The sequence below is a fragment of the Poecilia latipinna genome, unplaced genomic scaffold (genome assembly GCF_001443285.1).
Source record: "Poecilia latipinna isolate Pla-1442-1.1 unplaced genomic scaffold, P_latipinna-1.0 Scaffold157, whole genome shotgun sequence".
Taxonomy (NCBI): Eukaryota; Metazoa; Chordata; class Actinopteri; order Cyprinodontiformes; family Poeciliidae; genus Poecilia; species Poecilia latipinna.
The window spans coordinates 740,318-760,232 of record NW_015112773.1 but is presented as its reverse complement, the minus strand read 5'-3'; the positions used below and the strand labels follow the sequence as shown (position 1 = coordinate 760,232).

Sequence of the window (19,915 nt, the reverse complement as noted above, 5' to 3'; positions counted from 1 at the left end):
AGCTAATTAAATCAAACTCATTTTGCTTGTAGAAAGTGATACTATGGTTACAGCTTATATTCCTGTTTTTCTGCCGCCGTCATCCAGGTCTGTGGGATTGCTTTTGCTTTTGTACCTGCCGCTAAGTACTTCTCCCTGACACACACACACAAGCTCCAAAAGCTATTCTTATTAGGACATTGCACTGAATTTTATTTGGTATGTGGATCTTAACCCTAACTTCACACTTACACCTTCATGCTTGACAAAAAGAAACTCTCTTCTGCCTTATTAGGACAGGGCTGTGGTCTCCTTTAGACTAAAGGTTTCAAAAGAATAACTATAGAAATATATGAGGCTGGGGGAAATTTTTTTGTCATTTTACCTCATTCAGATTTTAACCTTTTGATAATTTTGTAGCCAACTTTTTTTTGGGGAATAAAAAGGCGTTGCCTGCATGTTCTTTACTGTCAATAAGTGCCTGTGTTGATGGTCTTTTGTGAAAAACTATCATTTATATCTCCTCCTTACAGTGCACTAAAAGCCTAATAGATGGATATAGCATGCAATATACAACTTTAAGAAGAAAGATACAATGAATTTAATCTTAGACATGATATATTAGCATTTTAATAAATGTTTAATGCCAGTTGTGATCAAACTACTTTGTAGGTTAGATAATTTAACTGACAACCAGCAGGAAGTAAATTAACTAAAAATGGTTTGGGAAGCAGAAAAAACTGCAGGACATCAGCTCATATACCTGGTTAAACTAACAATTGAGAGATCGTAGAAAAACTTGGCATCAAACCCGCACTTTTCTAATACCTGCTCTCCGAAACGACCGCTCGTTTCACTGATGCACAGAGTTACAAAGAGACATCAACACAAGCAGACTGAGCCGTTCAAACTGATGCTGGTACCAACGTGATCGTGGTCTGTGGCCCCTGAGACGGCATATGTCGTCACAGCTGTTCTCTTCCTTCCCTGAACTGCAGGTTTTATAGTATTTTCCCTTTTATTTTATTCTGAAATGTGACCATGTTATTCAGAAATTTGGATTTTCTCCTCATGGATAAGCCTTTCCCACCCAAACAGCAGGTGAGATGTGGATGATTGCAGAAAGCGCTAAACGGTGATAGTTAAGATGTTAGGTGTTCTTGCTAAAAATACAGCTACAGGAGTTTATAGAGATCAAAACACTCTTATAAACTGTATGCGGTGAGCTATTATTTGGGCTGCACTCTTTGTGGTGCTTAGTGCGGTTGCCTCGCAGCAGGACGGTCCTGAGTTTGATTCTGGAAACTTTAGGTTCATGCAGGCTCATATAATGAGTTCAGCAGATGTGCAGTTCCAGCAGGTGTTTGCTAATTGCTGCTGGCTAGTCTGAAGGAGCTGAGTGGTTTAGTCGAGGTGGAGGGCTGCTCTGTATGGTGGCCCTGGATCTCAAACCACATCAACAAATCACTAAACCCAACTACAAACTGAAAAACACAACACAAACTAGAACTACAAATTAATAAAACACAACAGTAACACTGACATATAAAAAGCTATGTTTTCAATGCGGCATTAAATGATGCTCACCATGATTGGTCAAGAAATAAATGTGCAACTGAAAGTGTGTTTGGACACAGTCAGTCCTTGATGTTGTCCAACCCATGGCAGTGGAACGGCTTTCAGGCCTGAGAGCTGTGGAAAGTCTTCATTGGGTCTAAATGAGAAGAACAACACACACGCACACACACACACATCCTCTGTTTCTGTTGGACCACCAGACCGGAGCTGACTTATTTGTGGAAATGTTAGGAATTCCAGCAATGAAGCTCAGAAAACTGAATCCGAACCAAAGACATCCTGAGTCTTGGTGATGTCGCGCTCTGAGTTCGGTACGGTGAGGTTTCTTATGTCGTGTTAAATTCTTGCTCTTCATTTTTTTTCATAGTCCTGTGACATGACGTGGTTTAAAAAGGTGCTATAGAGAAAACAGAGCTAAACAAACAAACTTTGAGTGTTTGACAGCAACCCTAAATCTGCTTTCCCCTTCACTTTCTCTCCTCATGGCTGAATTTCAGTCTCCCCTGCAGCTTCTCAAAGATAACTATTAGCCTTCTTCCCTCTGAATGCTCATGCACGCTCTCACAAGCACATCCACAGAGGCACACAGACACCTATAAATGTAATTTTGTATCTTTAGATACATGCAGATAAATTTGCATAAACTTAAAAAATGCGCGCACACACACATTAAAACTCAGCAGCCAAAAAAAAAAAAAAAAAATGAAAGGAACAACATCAGTGGTGTGATTCCATCCTGAGGATGCCAAAGTAGAACTGAAGTATTGCACAGGCCTTTGATGTGAATCCAGAGCATGGGCATGTAACAAACGTAGGTACCAAATTACACCCTGTCCCACTTTGATCTTCATAACCACATGCCTGCTCCTACAGAGGTAATAAGCCTGTGAGTGTGTGTTTGCGTCGGGAGTGTGTTTGGAAAAAAAAAAAGAAAAAAAAAAAGGCTTGTCTGAATATTTTCATGTTTATAAGCAGTGGCACAAAAGGATGCATGCACACATGTGTGTCGCAGGCTGCAGATGCGTGCTGCAGAGCCGCCGCTGATGCTGCTGGACGACGGCGCGTGGCTCCGGGGGAACTGAACACTCGCGGTGGCTTGTACGCGCCTGGAAAACCATGTTCCTTGAGACCTTCTGCTGAGTTTGTCTTGTCGTCACATCGTCCGCGGCGGACTCCCCACTCTGCCTTTCGCAGCCGATGACGATCGGGTTGCGTCTTGGGTTTCCATCTGAACCGCCCTCTAATCTCATGACTGCGAAGCGTGAATGGAACCACTTCTCGGCTCTGTAAGGTCATCCCCTCTCAGGAATTAGCACAACACCTGTTTATGTGTTGTTCATTACCTAAGTGTGCCTGAGGTTTTCAAAGCGGTCTGTTGACTAACATGTTAATAATGATGAGATGCATACTGCTGCACTTTTTAGTGTACAGGCGCTGTATCAATGAAAAGCTCCTTTATTTCAGTAATTCAGTTTTAAAAGTGATATACAGATTGGTTTCACGTTGATGGATATATTTCTTGTATTTGTTTGTTTGTCCGACTTTCAATGATTAAGGTATGCAGCAAACAAAAATGCAAAATTCAAGAAATTAAGTAGAAATGCGGCAAACTCGTGTGTTAATGGAAAAACTCTGAAACAAACCCTGCTCTCGTCTGCTCTATCGCAGCTCTTTCTGCATGAATTACTCCATTGACGCAGCGTGGAATCGATGCAATCGGCTTCTACTGAGATGTGCAGGAACTCCAGGTTGCTTTTACAGTGGCCTTCAGCTCAGAATAAATCCAACAACAAGCGATAGACGCGTGATCAATAACAGATATCTTATAAAATATTGAATAATACTCATTGAACTCCAATCCAGAACCGCACAACATTCTGGAAGATGTAGACAGAGGAAAGTTCTTAGCTGCTCAACCTAAGCAAGGTCAACTAACTCACTGCTCTTCGGTTACCTAGCAACTCACTCATTCTTCGGTTACCTAGCAACGACCTGTCGAGTAACTGCCGCAGCAGCAGTTTAAGGCTTTACCACTGTGCCTCATAACTGCTTAAGAATGAACAAAAAAAAAAAAAAGTCGACGTGAAGGTAAAGCAGTATTTCACATATTTAAAACAAAAAAGTAATCAAAAACTATCAGTATTGTCGTGCTTTTGGTTTCCGATGTGACGGAGGTGTGTGGGTAGCGAAGATTCACGACAAAAAAAGAAGGGTCTCTTGCATGAACTTTACTTCTTCCAGCAACAATGAGTTACAATGGGAACTGAGCTGTTTCAACGCAAGAACTGTGTGGTTTCCGGCCTCTAGCTCTAGCACAGACAGCATTTAGCAATGTCCGGGCAGTGAGCAGTGAGAGCCATTACCAACAACATAAACACCCAATCTCGCGATACTAGCCCTGCCTCCAGAGCTGTGTTGCATTCGCTGATCTAACTTAGGCTCGGAGAACTAAAATACAAAACCCAGCTCAAAGTCTAATAAAGTTTAACCTTCCTTACAGTATCAACTGATATGAAACGCTAATATAGTGATACGTTTTTGGGCCGTATCGTCCAGCTTCACATTCAGCTTGTCTACAGATGGCTCCAGTGTCTCTGCTCTTCCTTAGACAGACTAATTCATCTAACACTCATGTTTTTGGCCTGTGGAAAGAAGCCTGAGTACCCAGAGAAAACCCGTGCAGGCAGAGAGAGAACATACAAACTCCATGCAAAAAGACCGCAGGCTTGGATTTGAACCCAAGACCTTCTTGCAAGGCAACAGTGCTACCAGCTGCATCACTTTGTAGCCTAGTACTATTTAATATCAATATTATAATACCCAGTGGCGCAACTACACATTATTCAGGTGGATGCGAAAACATAAACCGCCCTCGTAACACCGAGGTAAAACTTGCCACATTTACCTCGTTACGTACGCGAGGAGAAGGAGCGTAAGGCGCGCTGAAGTGTATAGGAAAACATAATCGGCGCGCCGCCCTCTCCACACGGGGTTTTGACGCCCCCTCTGGTGCTGCGCCCCTATGCGTTGCATGCGCTGCATACCCACTTTTTACGCCACTAATAATACCCTCCAAAAAACTTAAAAGCAACTGTATATCATCATACCATGCATATGCAGTAAAGACATGTTTGCTTAATTTCAAGGTGAATCTGTGGGTACATGAGAAATCTGGTCATAAGAAACAAGTTGTTAAAAATAACTCAGACCCTTTATTGACATAACTTGAGAGATTCATTTGTCAGCAACTTAGTATTATTCGAAGTGATGATGAGAAGTTTATTCGTTTTCATACATTTTTGAGGGAAAGTTCACGCCATATTTTAATTTTAGTGGAAAAAATAAAAATAAAACATTTATGAAATGCACAAGTCAGTCTCCTCAAATCACAAAAGTCTCCCAGCAAACCAAAATACATGACAATAAATCATAAAAATATGTGTTACATCTAAAATGATATTTGGCACCCAGAGAGAGAAAGTGAAGATATGTACATGAGATTTTAGACATAAAGAACAACATTTATGCCACCTGCAGCATCCAGGATGGTTTGTTGCATCGACTGCAGAATATTGGCTGTAGCTGCATCATTCCTGGTTTTCCTTTGGCCGAAGCCCTCTGCCAGATGTCAGATCTCCTCTGCCTCCTCTCTTCCTCACCTACTTCAGAAAATGTTGATGGCAGAAATCTTGTCAGATTTCCAGTCTCTAATCCCAACTGTTCTCATTTATATACTGTGATTCCTACCAACTGGGTATGCTTGCTTCAGAGGGTAAAGTCAGTAAAAAAAACAACAACAAACAGTTTAAAGATTACATTTTCATGCTTACATTGTTGATGTGCATTCTTTCAAGGTTAAAACTGCGTTGGCATACAACAATAAACTTTTTTTTTTCTTTGAGTACGGATTTCTTTTCACTTTAATCATTAGATTGTATAATATTAAAGTGGTTTCCAAGTTTAGAGTTCATGTAAAACTCTATGTCTGAGTGATGTAGATGATTTAGTGTGATTGCTTTTTTTGGCAAGAAATTTAGCGACATGGATTGCTAAACTGGACACTTCAGACACTTGCAACCTTTGGGGTTCAGAATTGCTTTTTTCATAGCCTGAGTGGGTAAAGCCTCTTCTATTCTTAATGTTCTGTAATACCTTGGAACAATTAAACTTATGCCATTAGTTGTGAGATTTTTGTGCAGTTTGTTGATACGTTTTACATACTATCCATTTTGCACAGATCCAGCAGCTTAGTTGAATTTAAAGAGATCCAGTTTTAGCTAATAGCTTTAAGAAGGGGTTGACAAGTTGAACCATTTGCTATATGGTAAATACACAAACAAGTAAAAAATTGTTGAAGGGCATACAAAGCAGCCCTGCGACAGACTGGCGACCTGTCCAGGATGTACCCCGCCTCTCGCCCGGAACGTTAGCTGGAGATAGGCACCAGCACCCCTCCCGACCCCACTGAGGGACAAGGGTGTTCAGAAAATGGATGGATGGATGGATGGCATACAAAGCAATTCCTGGCAACGAAAAAGTGTCATCCCTCCTCTAAAAGGATGTTTAAACATTTCAGATAAGGCACAAAACTTACCCAGGTAACAATGATGGCTTTGTGTAACATAACTTAAAATTAAATATCTCTGTTGTGATTAATAATGTTTTCAAGTTTAGTGAAGTAGAAAGTTACGGAATCACATATCATAATAAGAAGTAGCTTGCTACACATCTTTTTTTTATTGCACTATGGTCTTCATTAGTCAGGTCCCAACATTCTGGTACAGCAGCAGACAGATCAGCTGTCCAGGACTGACTTCAAATCTTATTTCCACCTGACTGAATGAGAAGCATGTCTACTGTTTCAATGCCACCTTGTGCATTTACTGCAACCGGTTTCATTGGGATGACACCAAGAAAACATTCTAGATGTCCTTGAATCTACCTAAATGTTTCTCTGTCTCAAGCTTCCCATTTCATTTCCTGTTGCTCTGAATTTTAAATTTAGCTCACTGGATTTAAAAGGGATTCCACTTTTTTTTTTCTTTTAACAAATAGTTTCCATATTTTTCAAAGTAATCTAAAACAGAGGTGCGTCATTGATTTCCACAGCGAAATGTAAGTTGCTTAGGTGTATTTAGAAAAGACAGAATATTGGGCTGTTGAATCAAATTGTTGGTGTAATTCTTTTTCTGTAAAATAAAAACATCTGCCTAAAGACTAGTGATAGCAGATAGTCTGTATATAGCTATAATCAGCTGTGTAATTGGGATGTACGGGACTACGATCACATCGAAACCTTTCAGGACCCTGCTCTTAATGATTAGTCACAAAACCTTTGATACAGACTTAATTTGTTAGCTCGCTGAGACAGAAATAGTCAATATTTTAGCGAACATTTCAAATATACAGGTGAATGTATTACATTTTTAAAATAATTTCTCAAGGCTGATATTTAAAATAGCTAACTATCAAAATATTGATACTGATTTCACATTTTTACACGAGGGCCACACAGTGACAGTGCTGTCACACAGAACATTTACCTCTATTACAATCTACAAAATGATGGATAATGTGTTTAATATTTATATGTTGCGGTCAGCGGTTTAATGGTAAGAAAGAGTAAGCATTGTTATCTAGCAGTTTATTTTAACAGATGAAACTATTTCTAAACATGTGGGTAACATTTTTGAATTTTTAGCTCGCATAAGGAGTTTAAATTTGCTTGCTAAAATTGTGGCTTACTTAACTTAGGGCAAAGCAATTTTTCACTACTGACTGATTAAAAAGTATACCAAACCCAGGACAAGCTATTAAAACTGTTTGCTAAATGTGTTATATTAATCACATAATGAATAAAGTAGCTTTCTTGGATATTGGGAAACTATGTCTCCACTTAGTAACCATGAAGGCTAAATAAAACATTCTCCTCTAATAGGAGATTGGCACTGACTTTTAATTGCCTTTTTTTTCTAGGCGGAAAAACAAAGTGTGTGGACAAAGTTTCTTTTTGTCTGGATTCATTATTAAAAATGACTACATCCTCATAAATACCACACCAACACAGCCAAGGTAATTTTGTTGCTGAGAGGCGATGATGAGTCTTCATGCACTTTGTTGGTGTTTGGCGACACTTAGTGGTGAATATCTGTCATTGAGAGGATTTACGTCAGTTACACTGCGTATGACTTTGCCTTGTCACAACCAAAAGGCCCCAAAAGGTTTTTGGCACATTGTTGATTATAAGAATTACAAGATTTACGAGCAACCATTACGCAGCTTGTTTACAAACATATGCGAACAATTGCCTGCTGAAATGGATGCATGATGTAATGGAAACTGTGAATCCACTGGGACGGACTGTCTAATCAGGAATAGAAGGGCAAAGTTTGAAGCGGCCGAGCCCTTTTGTTTGACTTTATTTTTGTGAATAATGTTTTGTTGTGTTTGGCCCTGGCAGCATTACTACCAGACTTTTTGTTATATAAAGCTTTCTAAGCACTACAGTAGAAAAGAAATGCATTGATTTGAAGAAAAAAGGCAAGTGCCTAAAATGTCTCCGAGCAGCTTAATTTAACACGTAGCACTAACAGCGAGTGAATTTAATTTTTCAAGTAAAGACATCCAGAATCTCACAAAATGATGCACATCCTGGACGTCCACACATTCTCTTGGCCATGTCCGTTCACCCCAGGATTATTCACTTCGTCAAATACTCCACTGTCGATTATTTCCCTCTGCCAGCAGACGGAGACTGCGCCAGTGCTGAACTCCTTGAAGAACTTCTCGTCCTTAGCGTCGAACTTGACATCCTTGATCTCAGAGTTGTCCCTAAAGTCTTCAGAGTCCTTGGAGTAGACCACAGTAGGTTTTGGCACCCAGGGGGGCTCCACCAGCCCTGCCTCCAGACGGTGGAAATTGATATTCTTGAAAAACGTGTGAGTCCTCGGGTCGTCGTCTCTACTATAAAACACAAACAAATACATCTGTTTTTATTGAATTGGCTCATGTGACTTGAGGTGTCAGACTAAAAAAAGCACTAATTGGACTCAGTGTGTACATGAAAGCCATTAATTTGGGGAGTTTAAAGATCAGTTTTAATATATATATTTTTACTACAAACACGAGTCTAAAACACATTTTGGTAAAGAATTTGATGATCTTAGTTCTAAGTCAAACTAGGTCAGTTTTTATTGCTTAAATTAAATTAAATTTATTTTTTTTAACTTTCAATATAAAACAGGAAACTAAATATTAATTTGAGAACATTTCATAATAAAAAGCTGAATTATTGTCATTCCCATGATAAGGAATCTCTAACTTGCACTGTCACTTTAAAAATATTAAAAAATATAAACAGCTATTCTAATTGAATTCCAGTTAAATAATTAGTTTTGTTGTAATTTTAATGTTCAGTCTTTGCCAGATTCTCATCATCTTTTTGATCAGTAAACCCAGAATAACAGGTCATCAGTCACAACAACAACTTAGGATGTGATATCAGGACGTAAAAATGTCATAATTATAAAATAGCACAAGCAATGTGAAGTTGTGTTTTCTTAGCTGTGCTTATTAAAATGTAACGCCCTGTTTGGATCAGAAATGTGTATCCAGCTCTTCTGATCCTGTTCGTTCTTGTCCCCATGCACATTTCTCCTACTGCCACATGGTTTCTTTCTTAACACCATACACCAGGTATTTTGTAGTGAGGGACTTTTCTTACCGGCACCCAAGGCGAAACAGAACCTTCTTCTTGAGAAAGTGGTTGATGATATCTTTGGCCGGACCGTCAAAGCTTTTGTCTTCAAACTTGCAATCATCCTCCAGAGTTCGACGAGTCACCTCGCTGTTCTGCACCTTTTCCCTGAAGTCTTTAAAAGGCAAACGACCAGCCACCATCTCATAAATGCTGCAGCCCAGAGCCCACCAGTCCACAGACGTGCGGTAGTACTCCTGCTTCAGGATCTCTGGAGCCATGTAGCCGGTCGTACCAGCCTGCAACGGACAGAAGGGAATCGTCAAAAACCGATGGGAAAAAAACACTAATGAAAGACATTAGTGTCACAAGATAAAGTTGGTGAATGTTAAAGTTAAACATCCATCCATCCATCCATCCATCCATCCATCCATCCATCCATCCATCCATCCATCCATCTTCCACTTATCCGGGGTCGGGTTGTGGAGGCAGCAGCCTAAGTAGGGAGGCCCAGATTCCCGTCCCCCCAGCCCCTTCTTCCAGCTCCTCTGGGGGGAATCCCAAGACGTTCCCAGACCAGCCGAGAAACATCGTCCCTCCAGCATGTCCTGGGTCTTCCCGGGGTCTCCTCACGGTGGGACTTGCCCAGAACACCTCACCAGGGAGGCGTCCAGGAGGCATCCTGACCAGATGCCCGAGCCACCTCAACTGGCTCCTCTCGACGTGGAGGAGCAGCGGCTCTACTCTGAGTCCCTCTCTGATGACCGAGCTTCTCACTCTATCTCTAAGGGAGAGCCCAGCCACCCTGCGGAGGAAACTGATTTTGGACGCTTGTATCCGTGATCTCGTTCTTTCGGTCATGACCCAGTGCTCATGACCATAGATGAGTAACGTAGATCGACCGGTAAATCAAGAGCTTCACTTTTTAACTCAGCTCTCTCTTCACCACGACGGACCAGTACAGCACCTGCTTCACTGCAGACGCTGCGCCAATCCTTCTGTCGATCTCCCGCTCCATTTTTCCCTGATTTGTGAACAAGTTATAATTATCCTAATTAGTAGAAATAAGTGCATAAAATATATCACTCTGTGTGAAACATAAATATTAATGTACCTTTTTGAATTGGGCTCTGATGAGGCTCATTTATTAGAATTAAAGGATCTTTTAAAAATAACAAACTTTAGGCGGATAGTAAACATCCTTTTGATTAAGCCCACATTGTTATACTAAAAATTTATATTGGTCTGATGTAATATTCTTCTCTTAAATAATGTATTTTCATTAACTGCAAGAGGGAAATTGTCATAATTAATAAGTAATTAATCTATATAAGAAGTTTCATTTTGTAAATTGAGTTAGAAAAAATAAATTAACTTTCCAAAAATGTTCATTTGTTAAATTAGGCTGCGTAAGCTTTTTTAAGGACTAGTAATTGGGGCAACACTGATGTTGGCAAAGACAATTGTACTAATCAGTAACTGGGTGCTGAAACAAAACAAATCTTTAACATGTCTCAAGGACAATATTCCATTAAGAAAAGGAATTAGTTTCACACATTTGAATAATTTATTATTATATTTTTCAAACTACAACTTCAATTAATTTAACATAGAAGACTGCATGTGCAATACTTCAAATTTGATCATATCTATGCACTTTATACTCAGACACCTCAACAAGCTATAACACAATGTAACGCAAAAACAAAAGCAAAGCAAAACATGACAACAACATTCCTGGCACCACCGTAAACCTCAGAGGAAGGGAGTCTTACAGCTGCTGCGAGGAAGGATATGCAACACCGCTCCTTTGTGCATTTAGGATGCAGTAGTCTGTCACTGACGGAGCTCTTGGGGTTTTCCTTCAGTTTGGACCAGCTCTAAATCACCTGACTCATCATAATGAACAAAAAAAAATGCAGGACCCGCAATGTTTCTGGCATTTGTAGGACGCAGATTAGTCAGCTAATGCTTACAGGCTGCACCTGGTCCGCTGTACATTTCTGAGTCAGAGCAGGCTGTAGCTGAGCATCAGGTCAGGCACCTTTTAACGAGGTAACTTTTGGCTGCATAGGATCATGCTCGACTGTAAGGAGCGCCATCGTCCCTGTTCCCGATAAGCTACTTGAAATAGCAGCTGAACCGTGTGGTGAAAGTAAAGAAGAGAAGGTAAAGATGTACCATGTCTGAAACGAGCTGCTAAGGGTTTTCCCATGCTGTGCTCCGAGTAGAGGAGGATTCAGCAGCCACACAAACCACATGAATGTCCGGTACTCACCCTCTGGCAAGTCATTTTTCCTTTTGGCAGCTCCACGGCCAGTCCCAGGTCTGACAGTCGGCACTGGCCCTTCGCATCCAGCAGAACGTTCTCAGGCTTCAGATCTCGATACACGATGTCCATAGAGTGCAGGTGGAGGATACCGGAAACAATCTGGGCTGCGTAGTAAACGACACGCTCCATGCGGATGCCTCTCCTGCCCAACTCGTAGATGTGGAACCTGAGGTCTCCTCCTGACATAAGGGTCATGACCAGACACAGGTGGGTTTTGCTTTGGTAAGCGTAGGCCAGGTTCACAATGAAGGCGCTGTTGACCTTCTCCAGGATCTGCTTCTCCGTAAGGGCCAGCCTCTCTCCTCCTTTCTTCTTCAGACGCTTCTTGTCCAGCTTCTTGCAGGCGTACATCTGACCTGTGTGCTTGACCTGGACCGCACACACCTGTCAGAAAAGGGCAGCATGATTCATTTTAATACCAAGACTGGTTTTTAGCGTCTGACAGATTGTTTTAGTATCTTAAAATCCACTGCCTGGTCACATTGCTGCCAAAAAAAAAGGTCACTCAGTCTAATTATTATGACTTCCTGTAGCTTTCCTATTGCTTAGAGTTCAATCTTTATGCTGCCTTGCAAACTGAAGCCTTTTTCTCAAGTTAGCCTCACCAATTAGTGGTTATTGAGTTCTCCTCAAATTGTGGAATTGCTCTTTCTTTCACTATTAAACATAACCCTGAGTTCTGTTGTTTTTCTTTAATTAGATGTCACCAATCGTTTAAGTGACAAGTGATTCATCACCCATCAGTCATTCGGGGTTTTTCCTACCACATTTCTTCCTCAAAGATGATTGTTCCCCACTATCCTTCCAGTTTCTAATTGTGGATTGGACAGTTCTTAACCCACTTCCTTACAGTTTTAGTAATTTCTGCAGTCTGCTTAGATGTTTTCTCTGCTTGATGGAACAGACTAACCCTTCTTCCATGACCACAGGAAGTGTCTTTTTATATGATTGTCAAATGAGAAGGTGGCTATTCCTTCAGTTTTGGGTCAAACAGCTTATCAGCTGAAAGATCATCAGCAGTGCAGTAATTACCCATTTACTTTCTGCTGACTTTTTCCTGTGCTGATATTTTTTCTTGCCAGCAATGGCGGAACAGAAAATTGAGAAAGATATGGGACATTAGGACAAAGCACTCAAAGCAAAACCTTGTGCTATGTGAATTAAAATTTGTCTTAATCTCTTGCTAACCTTTTGCTCGTGCAACAAACAGATGATCTCATGATGAGCGCTCACACTGATCGGGTCAGAAGTTCACATATATTAAGCAAGAATATCATCTTCAATCTGGACTTTTAATAATTTATTTAAACCTGTGATTTTAAAGAATGAAATGATTATGAAACAAAAAGCGTCAGTTGTTTAAAAACAATAGAGTGCCCATGTTTGAATTATTTGTGCACCTACTTTAATCAACACATGGTCAAAATGATACATGTCCCTAAATCTAAAAGTCTGGACACATCTGACTCACTTCATGCAGTCAATTTCTCCAGAGTGCTGCAAATGATCTCATTACTTGACTCTGGTGTGTTGAAGTAGGGACACATGTAAAAGTTGCAAAGCACCATCCCTGCGCTGTAGTTTTAATGAGCTAGAGAAAAGCCTATTAATTTGTCTGTGTTCTACTTTGAACATGTTGATTTTGATGGGAAGCTTTGTACCGACCTCGCCAAAGCCACCTCTGCCCAAACTCCTGAACTCGTAAAAGTATCTGTCAGTAATCTTCTGCCTCTCGCACTCCTTCCACTGCAGGAATCGGTAAAAGAAGGGGCTTTTCATGTACTCCAGGAAAGGTTTTCCTTTCAGAAATTTTCTAGTCGCTTCTCTCATCTGCTCCACGGCTGCCTCGTCGTTTTTGTTGAAAAGAGACAGGCACGCCTTGACGTCCTCCGCTGTGAGGAAGGAGAGGAAAGTCTGAGACTGAGGCTGACAAAACTTTGACAGTATCCTCTGTTTGGCCTTTTCCTTGGTTCCGTCCTCGGCGACGCTCCAGTTGCTCAGCTCCTCCAGAAACTCAGCAACAGCCACACACTGAGAGTCAGAGGTCAGGAGAAACTGCTGAAACAACTTCCTTCCTATAGGCTGCTGCTCACAAAGTGACTCATAGGTCTTCTCCAGTGCTGCCCGAGGAGCAGAGGACTTCTTTGGCGTGGGCAGCGTCAGAGACACTCGCCGCATTCTTAGCTCGTTGCTATCGGGCTCCAGAGCTCCCAGGTAGGCTGTGTTGGCCACCAAGCTGACCAGACCTTCCAGGTCACCCATGGGCGGATAAATCCTGAGGCGTACTGGGAAACAGCTGTTGAACTAAGAACACTTAAATTCGCCCATCTGGAAAATCGAGGCACAAGAGAGCCCATCGAGCTCCCGCATCTTGAACGTTCTCGCTGCCTCGTCCCACACGGCCTCGCATGTTTTTGCAAAGACGACACATGGGGAAAGCAACTTATGCGGTTTGAAGTTAAGAGGATTTAGACTGGTCTATTATTAGGAGATGCAAAGTGGCTGTGTGCAACCGCTGAACTGCCACTCTGACATGAAGCGGTGCCAGCTCCAACCTTGAAGTCACTGGAGACCACTGAATTTATGAGTTTACACAGACTTCTTTAGAGTAACCCCTCTTATTGTAATAGGAGTCAGGTTTTTACTACATTTAAAAAAAAAAAATACAAACAAAAAAAAAAAGACATTATGTTGTGAAAAATACTTATTTCTTACAGCCATTTTTATTTATACTCATGTTGGTACAAAGCACTGAGGTTGCTTCTTTTTTCACATCAGCCTCAGGTTGAACAAGGTTGATGCAGCCTTCCAGCCAATAGCATCTCTTATTCAATTATCCGGCCATCTCTCTTCCACTTACTCTCCCGTTTATTGGTTTTTGAAAACAAAAATTCAAACTTTTACTTAGTTCATTGCTTCGTTCATTGGGTTTCAAATATAACCACCGGGAACACCTTGACACTGGAACAATGCCAGCCTTACATGTAATCCAATGCTCACAATATAATGGGTAACAAGGTTACCTGCCATGTAGAGCAGTTTCGCAGCCTAAGCACAACCTGTAACCAATCAGTACCACATGTACACTCTATAAAAGCTGTTTTTGTGTCTATAAAAGGCTCAGAGGAGCATGCTAGACAGAATGGGAATTTCAAACATCTAACTGGAATCAGAATGTAATTAAGCTGCAAGGTTTCAGTGTGCAGGTTTTAATTATTTGTGATATACTTTAAAACTCAAAGTCCTATTCTGACAAATAACTGAAAATTTCAAGACTGAATGAAGTATCTGTCACACTTTGACACCTTTATTTGAATTGTATGAATTTTATTCTTAAGAGTGTCTGAATCACAGTTATTCACAATCCTTGATCCTTAAAGAAGAAACTCCCATTTTCACGTTGTGCCAAACACCACAGCAGACATTAATGTAAAGCTAACATGACGCTCCAACACACTTTATTCTGAAGTGTGATCCCTTCAGCCACGAATCTGTGCAGCTCTAGCTGTGTCCATTGTCCTCCTTTGACACCAGGTATAACGGAAACATGCAATTGAAAGGGAGAGGACAACGCAGGACATACTGCCGGGATCAGTGAGAAGTCCGTCACCATGTTCTGGTGCATCTGTGCACAGTACATCTGGATGTGGTGCTTATTTGCCGATTCTCTGCACCACCCAGTCCTGCTGGCAGAGGGGGCAGCGGTTGTTCTGCTTCACCCAAAGTGACATGCAGCAGTTATGGAAGGAGTGGTTGCACTCTCCCCATACAACTGAAAGACAGAAAACAAACACAACCTGCTGAGTTCAATGACTACACCAGACAAAACTATTTAGAAAATGTTTTTTACAGAAAATACATCAGGGAGGTGGGTGAAAAAACAAAGTAGCAATTGTTTTACAAGTTTGGGGTGGGCGATATGGACTTAAAGTTTCATCACAGTACGTTGTGGTACTATTGTGATAACGATAAAAGTGAGGATATCAATTATTTACTATTCTTTTTTTTTTAGATAACGGAATGGCACAGCAATCATAGCCCCACAAACACAAATAATTCTCTTTAATTACAGAATCCCATGACTATTGTTAGAAATAGAACTAGGGAATTGTAGGTTGATTGTATTTTGCCATAACACTCAGTAGCAGCAGCAGTAGCAAGGGAATTTCAATGAGTGTTTGTCTGAGATCATGCTGTTTCTACAGGGTTTTCAAACAGGGATAGAACTATAGTCGTAACATCTGACGACATATTTCAGTTAAAATAACTCCGTTTATCTTTCTTGGGCTCTGAAATAACATATGCTGCTGTAGTTCTTCTGAATTTCTTTAAACAGGTTTCTGTAATTAGCAGGCTGAATGTTGTTTTTCCTGACAGCTCCCACTAATTAGCCAACGCTAGCTTGTTTGATTAACTTAACAGCTACTGCTATTAGTAAATTGTGCTTTTTTGTGTCAAGTATCTTACCAACACAGTCTTCTTGTTTATTCTCCGCCTGGCATCGAAGGCAGGCGTCTGTAAAACGTAAAGCGAACAGCGTTACTTCTTCATTTCTACTGTTACAAACCTGTTAGCTTCATTAGCCGTGGGTGAGAGCTGAGCTAACAACTCATCCAGACTCACCCATTACTTGTACCCGACAAATGGCACAAGTATCGCACTCAACGTCCCAACTCCACATGGCTACTGCATTCCACTTCTTCAGGGAAAACATCTTGTCCCCACCCGACTTAGAGCCCGAAGAGGTGCTGTGCGACAGGACTAAACCCGGCTCGTCACCGTCATCCATCTCTGCCGCAAAACGGTGCTAGCTGGCGTTAGCTTAGCTGCACAAAATGGAAGGACGACAGCTGTGCTAATGCTAACCATGTTAGCCAGCGTCTTGTTCCTATAGCGACGGAAGAGGACGCTGTTTGCCAGGCATTAAGTGGAAACCCTTTTCATATAAAAATGTTTCAAACTATAAATATCTACATTGTTGTATTAACTTAAAGTTAACTTATTTCAGCAATTTGAATAACATATGTGTAACTTCTATTGGCAGTTATTTCAAATAGTTAAAAAAATGTAAAGTAATTTAATGTTGATTAATAAATATACACATTGGAAGGTATGTTTCATTTAAAATAACCACAAAAGGAAGAAGCTGGCTCTTCCTCATGCAAAGGGTGGAAAGGTGGAAAGTTTAGTGAAAGAAAAAATGTGAAAGATTTATTTAATTCATTGAGATGCATCTTAAATTAAATGACCCTTTGAGTACGGGCATTTACTTTTAAGATCTTTTAAATAACAAATGTTAGACAGACATCCAAATTCACAGCAAGGAGTTGTAAAAGACTGTAATAAAATGAATGTTATGTGATTTATTTTTTTTTCCAACACTTACACTAGTTTCAGGATGCTCGTTTGGATACATCCTCATAATAATTTTCTTTGAAGATTGCCACCTGGAGTATGATGACAGAAAGAGAGAAAAAAGGTCTCAAGTTTCTTTTTACCCCTGAATGCTTCAGAGGCTGGAGCTCTCTGTACGCAGCTCACTGCTGGAGCAGCAGCAGCTTTCATGTTTCCCCCGTCTCTCTGGACACTGAAGACTTTTAAAGGTTCTCACCAAAGCTTCAGCCAGCTGATCTGGACGATTACACTCCTAGGGAAAACACTGTGGACTGGTTTAGAGGCACTTATACTATCATGACCGCAAGGACCCAAAGACCTGCAGGCAAGGAGGAAGACATAATGAACAAACCGACAGGTAATTTAACAGGAGTGGAGTAGATAAGTTGTTTTGTAATTCAAGCTTTAACTTTGCAATCTCAAAAGTCGTTTAACACTCTGGATCCTTAATTGTCAGTGACAGATGATGAAACTCTAGTAGATGTTACCCAAACTATCCAGTCTGAAAGGTATTTGACAAAAGGTCAAGCAACCTATTACCATCCTTGTAGCCGTTGTGTTTTGCTATTATGTGGTTTATTTGTTTAACACCTAATTACATGTCATATAAATGACTTTGTAAACAAGTTTATTTGAAGTTGAATCCAATGTGGTCCAAATTCAGTTCAGGTCATATTGTGTGTAACTAAACTGAATGTGAATTTTCTACTTATATTTACAGTTTTTATTGTGACAGAGTTAATGTATGTTTATTAGCTTGTTGGATGAACTTTAAAGTTATTTCTGTCAAAAGTTTAACATGAGAGCTGATATGATTGCTCGTTTTAATTTAATTACATTTTCGTTCTGCAATTTGTTTTATCCCAAAAAGTGCTTAAGGTACTCCCTGACTCGCTTTATGCAGGTATTTCTCTGTAAAGCTTCATACATCTATTTGTACACTTTTTCAGTTATTGTTATTCCTCCTCAAAAAGCCAAATGTTTCTGATAACTTTAGTTATCTTTGGATACTTATTTCCACTGTGAATTAATGTGAGCTCATGTTTTTTTCAGGGTTTTTATGCATGATACCTGACTAGTTCAGATTTCTCATTAATGTATTTACACAGATCTTCCCGCCAACAAAAATGTGGTCGATTAGTAGTAGTTTTAAATGTTCACACGTGTGTCAGACTTTGGGCTTTGATTATGTTTGGAAGAATATATATTTAGGAAAATCCTTTTTTTTTTTTTTTTCAAAGTAATTGAAAGTTAATTGCCCAAATGTGGGGAATTGATTGTCTGCTTTCCTGTACTTGGATAATATAGAAACAATTCCTTCCAAAAGCTGTAAGACTGAATGAACATAATCATCTTAAAATCTGAGTTTAAACTATTTCTGATGTAATCAAACGCTTCCCTGTTGTAAATCTGCTGAGATGTGTCCAGATGTGCCCAGATGTGAGCATGGAAGGAGAGAAGGCTGCCAAGTGTTTGCACAGATGGTGGAAAAAAAAAATTCACATAGATCACTTACAAGTAACTTTGGGCAATTAATGACTGAACAAGTGTATCATTTTCAAATTAGTTTGTATATCTGAGAAGAACAGGAGTTTTAAAAGCTCCTCGGAGTACAGCTTGTTTTACATAGTGTCGTGTGTTATTCATCCTGGTAGTATGATCAAAGTTCGTCGTTTCCTCCGTGGTTCACAGAGGTGGTGCTGAGGGTCCGGAGAGCTCTGTGGCTGGTACTGAGCATGCTCAGTCTGTCTCTGCTGCTGGTGGTGCTGGGAGCCTACACAACAACGCGCGCAGAGAGCCTGAACGTGACGGGCTACATGTCAGGAGTTTTTGTAAGTAGTGTCAAAAAGTTGCAATCCGTCGCAACAAGCTTAAAGTTTTGTCTTCTGGCCTCCGCAGGTGTTTAGCTCAGACACAGCTTTAATATTAAATGGTTATGAAATGTAATTAACATTCTACTGCTGTTGTTTGCATTCAGTGTATTCTGATATTCCTCAAACAGCAGCATCTACTGCATCTTTGTACTATAACTGCATTGAGTTTTGTTTACCTTCATCACGATGTCACACATTTTTCATGCAATGTCAGAACTGCGCCACACAGGCAGCTTTAAAGCTTTTGTTGAGATTTTTTTTTCTTGGAAAGGAGCCAACATTGAAAAAGAAAGCATCAGAGCTTTTGATTAACATGAATCTTCTGTCCCTTGCAGCTGACTCTCGGTTGTTTCCTGGGACTTTTAGGACTCCTCCTAGAAGAGAACGGCAAGCAATTGGTACTGTAAAATTCAATGCAATGCCTAAGATGTTCACTTTCCACTGCCATGATTTCACTTTCCACTGCCATGATTTCACTTTCCACTGCCATGATTTCTCATCGTGTTTTACTGAACAAACTCAGCATATTACTGTTATTGTTTCATCTCTTTTCAGTCATTTTGTATTAGGTTTCACACTGATACCTTAAGGTTTCTTCATCATTTTGGTGGCTGGTAGTTCTTCATTTGGAAATTAGTGCTCGAGGCAGTCCTTAAAGAAACCCCGCCAGTCTTAAAAAGACTCAAGACTTAAGAGGTTCTTCCAGAAACAACAACCTTGACGAAACAAATCCCACGCAGAATCTCAACAGATGAATAGATGTTAGGTCCAATAAACGAGCTGCCGTTCGCTGATATGACGTATCCGGGCGTTGGTTTTAGGAAAACATATTCCTGGCTCCCGAAAATTTGGTGTTTTCAGTTTCAAAGGTTACACAATCAAGGTTTTATGTTTCTACAGAACAGTTTCATTTTGCTCATTGTGGATAACAAATGAACTGTAATGATGCTCCAACAAACCAGAGGTGAAACCTGAGCTTCTCCAAGCTTGTTTTTGTTTCTTTCTTTTTTTTTTCTACATTAGATACAAGAGAGTATCTAGAGCTGCACACAAATTATTATT

The 19,915-nt window shown here is 40.3% G+C and overlaps 3 protein-coding genes across 5 annotated transcripts in view; 1 reads left to right on the top strand and 2 right to left on the bottom strand.

The window, feature by feature from the left end:
* Positions 1 to 5,992: 5,992 nt before the first annotated feature.
* Positions 5,993 to 14,281, bottom strand: grk7b (G protein-coupled receptor kinase 7b). 2 transcript variants are annotated; one of them, XR_001424621.1, is made up of 5 exons: positions 13,251 to 14,281; positions 11,532 to 11,969; positions 9,281 to 9,552; positions 6,891 to 8,520; positions 5,993 to 6,853 (listed from the first exon to the last, which is right to left on the bottom strand). XR_001424621.1 is itself a non-coding variant. In XM_015029599.1 (4 exons), the coding sequence occupies exons 1-4, from the start codon at positions 13,845 to 13,847 to the stop codon at positions 8,190 to 8,192; spliced, it is 1,638 nt and encodes a 545-aa protein (XP_014885085.1). In that variant the 5' UTR covers positions 13,848 to 14,281; the 3' UTR covers positions 5,993 to 8,189. The 2 variants fall into 2 exon arrangements, 1 of the variants encoding a protein (XP_014885085.1); XM_015029599.1 differs by having other exon boundaries at positions 5,993 to 8,520.
* Positions 14,282 to 14,866: 585 nt separating this feature from the next.
* rnf7 (ring finger protein 7) lies at positions 14,867 to 16,467 on the bottom strand. Its single transcript, XM_015029602.1, has 3 exons — positions 16,209 to 16,467; positions 16,053 to 16,100; positions 14,867 to 15,357 (listed from the first exon to the last, which is right to left on the bottom strand). Exons 1-3 carry the CDS (start codon positions 16,372 to 16,374, stop codon positions 15,239 to 15,241), a joined length of 333 nt encoding a protein of 110 aa, XP_014885088.1. The 5' UTR covers positions 16,375 to 16,467; the 3' UTR covers positions 14,867 to 15,238.
* Positions 16,468 to 17,057: 590 nt separating this feature from the next.
* The window catches only part of LOC106945713 (transmembrane protein 255B), a 15,822-nt gene continuing 12,964 nt past the window's right edge, over positions 17,058 to 19,915 (top strand). For both annotated transcript variants that reach the window (XM_015029601.1, XM_015029600.1), the window contains exons 1-3: positions 17,058 to 17,337; positions 18,672 to 18,811; positions 19,189 to 19,251. In XM_015029601.1, the coding sequence (XP_014885087.1) occupies positions 17,277 to 17,337; positions 18,672 to 18,811; positions 19,189 to 19,251 (264 nt within the window). In that variant the 5' untranslated portion in view covers positions 17,058 to 17,276. The remainder of the gene's footprint in view (positions 17,338 to 18,671; positions 18,812 to 19,188; positions 19,252 to 19,915) is intronic.

What these genes read in the sequence shown, in the direction of transcription:
- rnf7 (XM_015029602.1), bottom strand. Translation starts at nt 16,374, where the DNA reads ATGGATGACGGTGACGAGCCGGGTTTAGTCCTGTCGCACAGCACCTCT. An exon ending in TTGTCGGGTACAAGTAATGG is followed by an intron (nt 16,101 to 16,208) that starts GTGAGTCTGGAT and finishes TACGTTTTACAG; the next exon opens with ACGCCTGCCTTCGATGCCAG. An exon ending in TAAACAAGAAGACTGTGTTG is followed by an intron (nt 15,358 to 16,052) that starts GTAAGATACTTG and finishes TCTGTCTTTCAG; the next exon opens with TTGTATGGGGAGAGTGCAAC.
- grk7b (XM_015029599.1), bottom strand. Translation starts at nt 13,847, where the DNA reads ATGGGTGACCTGGAAGGTCTGGTCAGCTTGGTGGCCAACACAGCCTAC. An exon ending in GCAGAGGTGGCTTTGGCGAG is followed by an intron (nt 11,970 to 13,250) that starts GTCGGTACAAAG and finishes CTTTTCTGACAG; the next exon opens with GTGTGTGCGGTCCAGGTCAA. An exon ending in GAAAAATGACTTGCCAGAGG is followed by an intron (nt 9,553 to 11,531) that starts GTGAGTACCGGA and finishes TGTCCGTTGCAG; the next exon opens with GCTGGTACGACCGGCTACAT.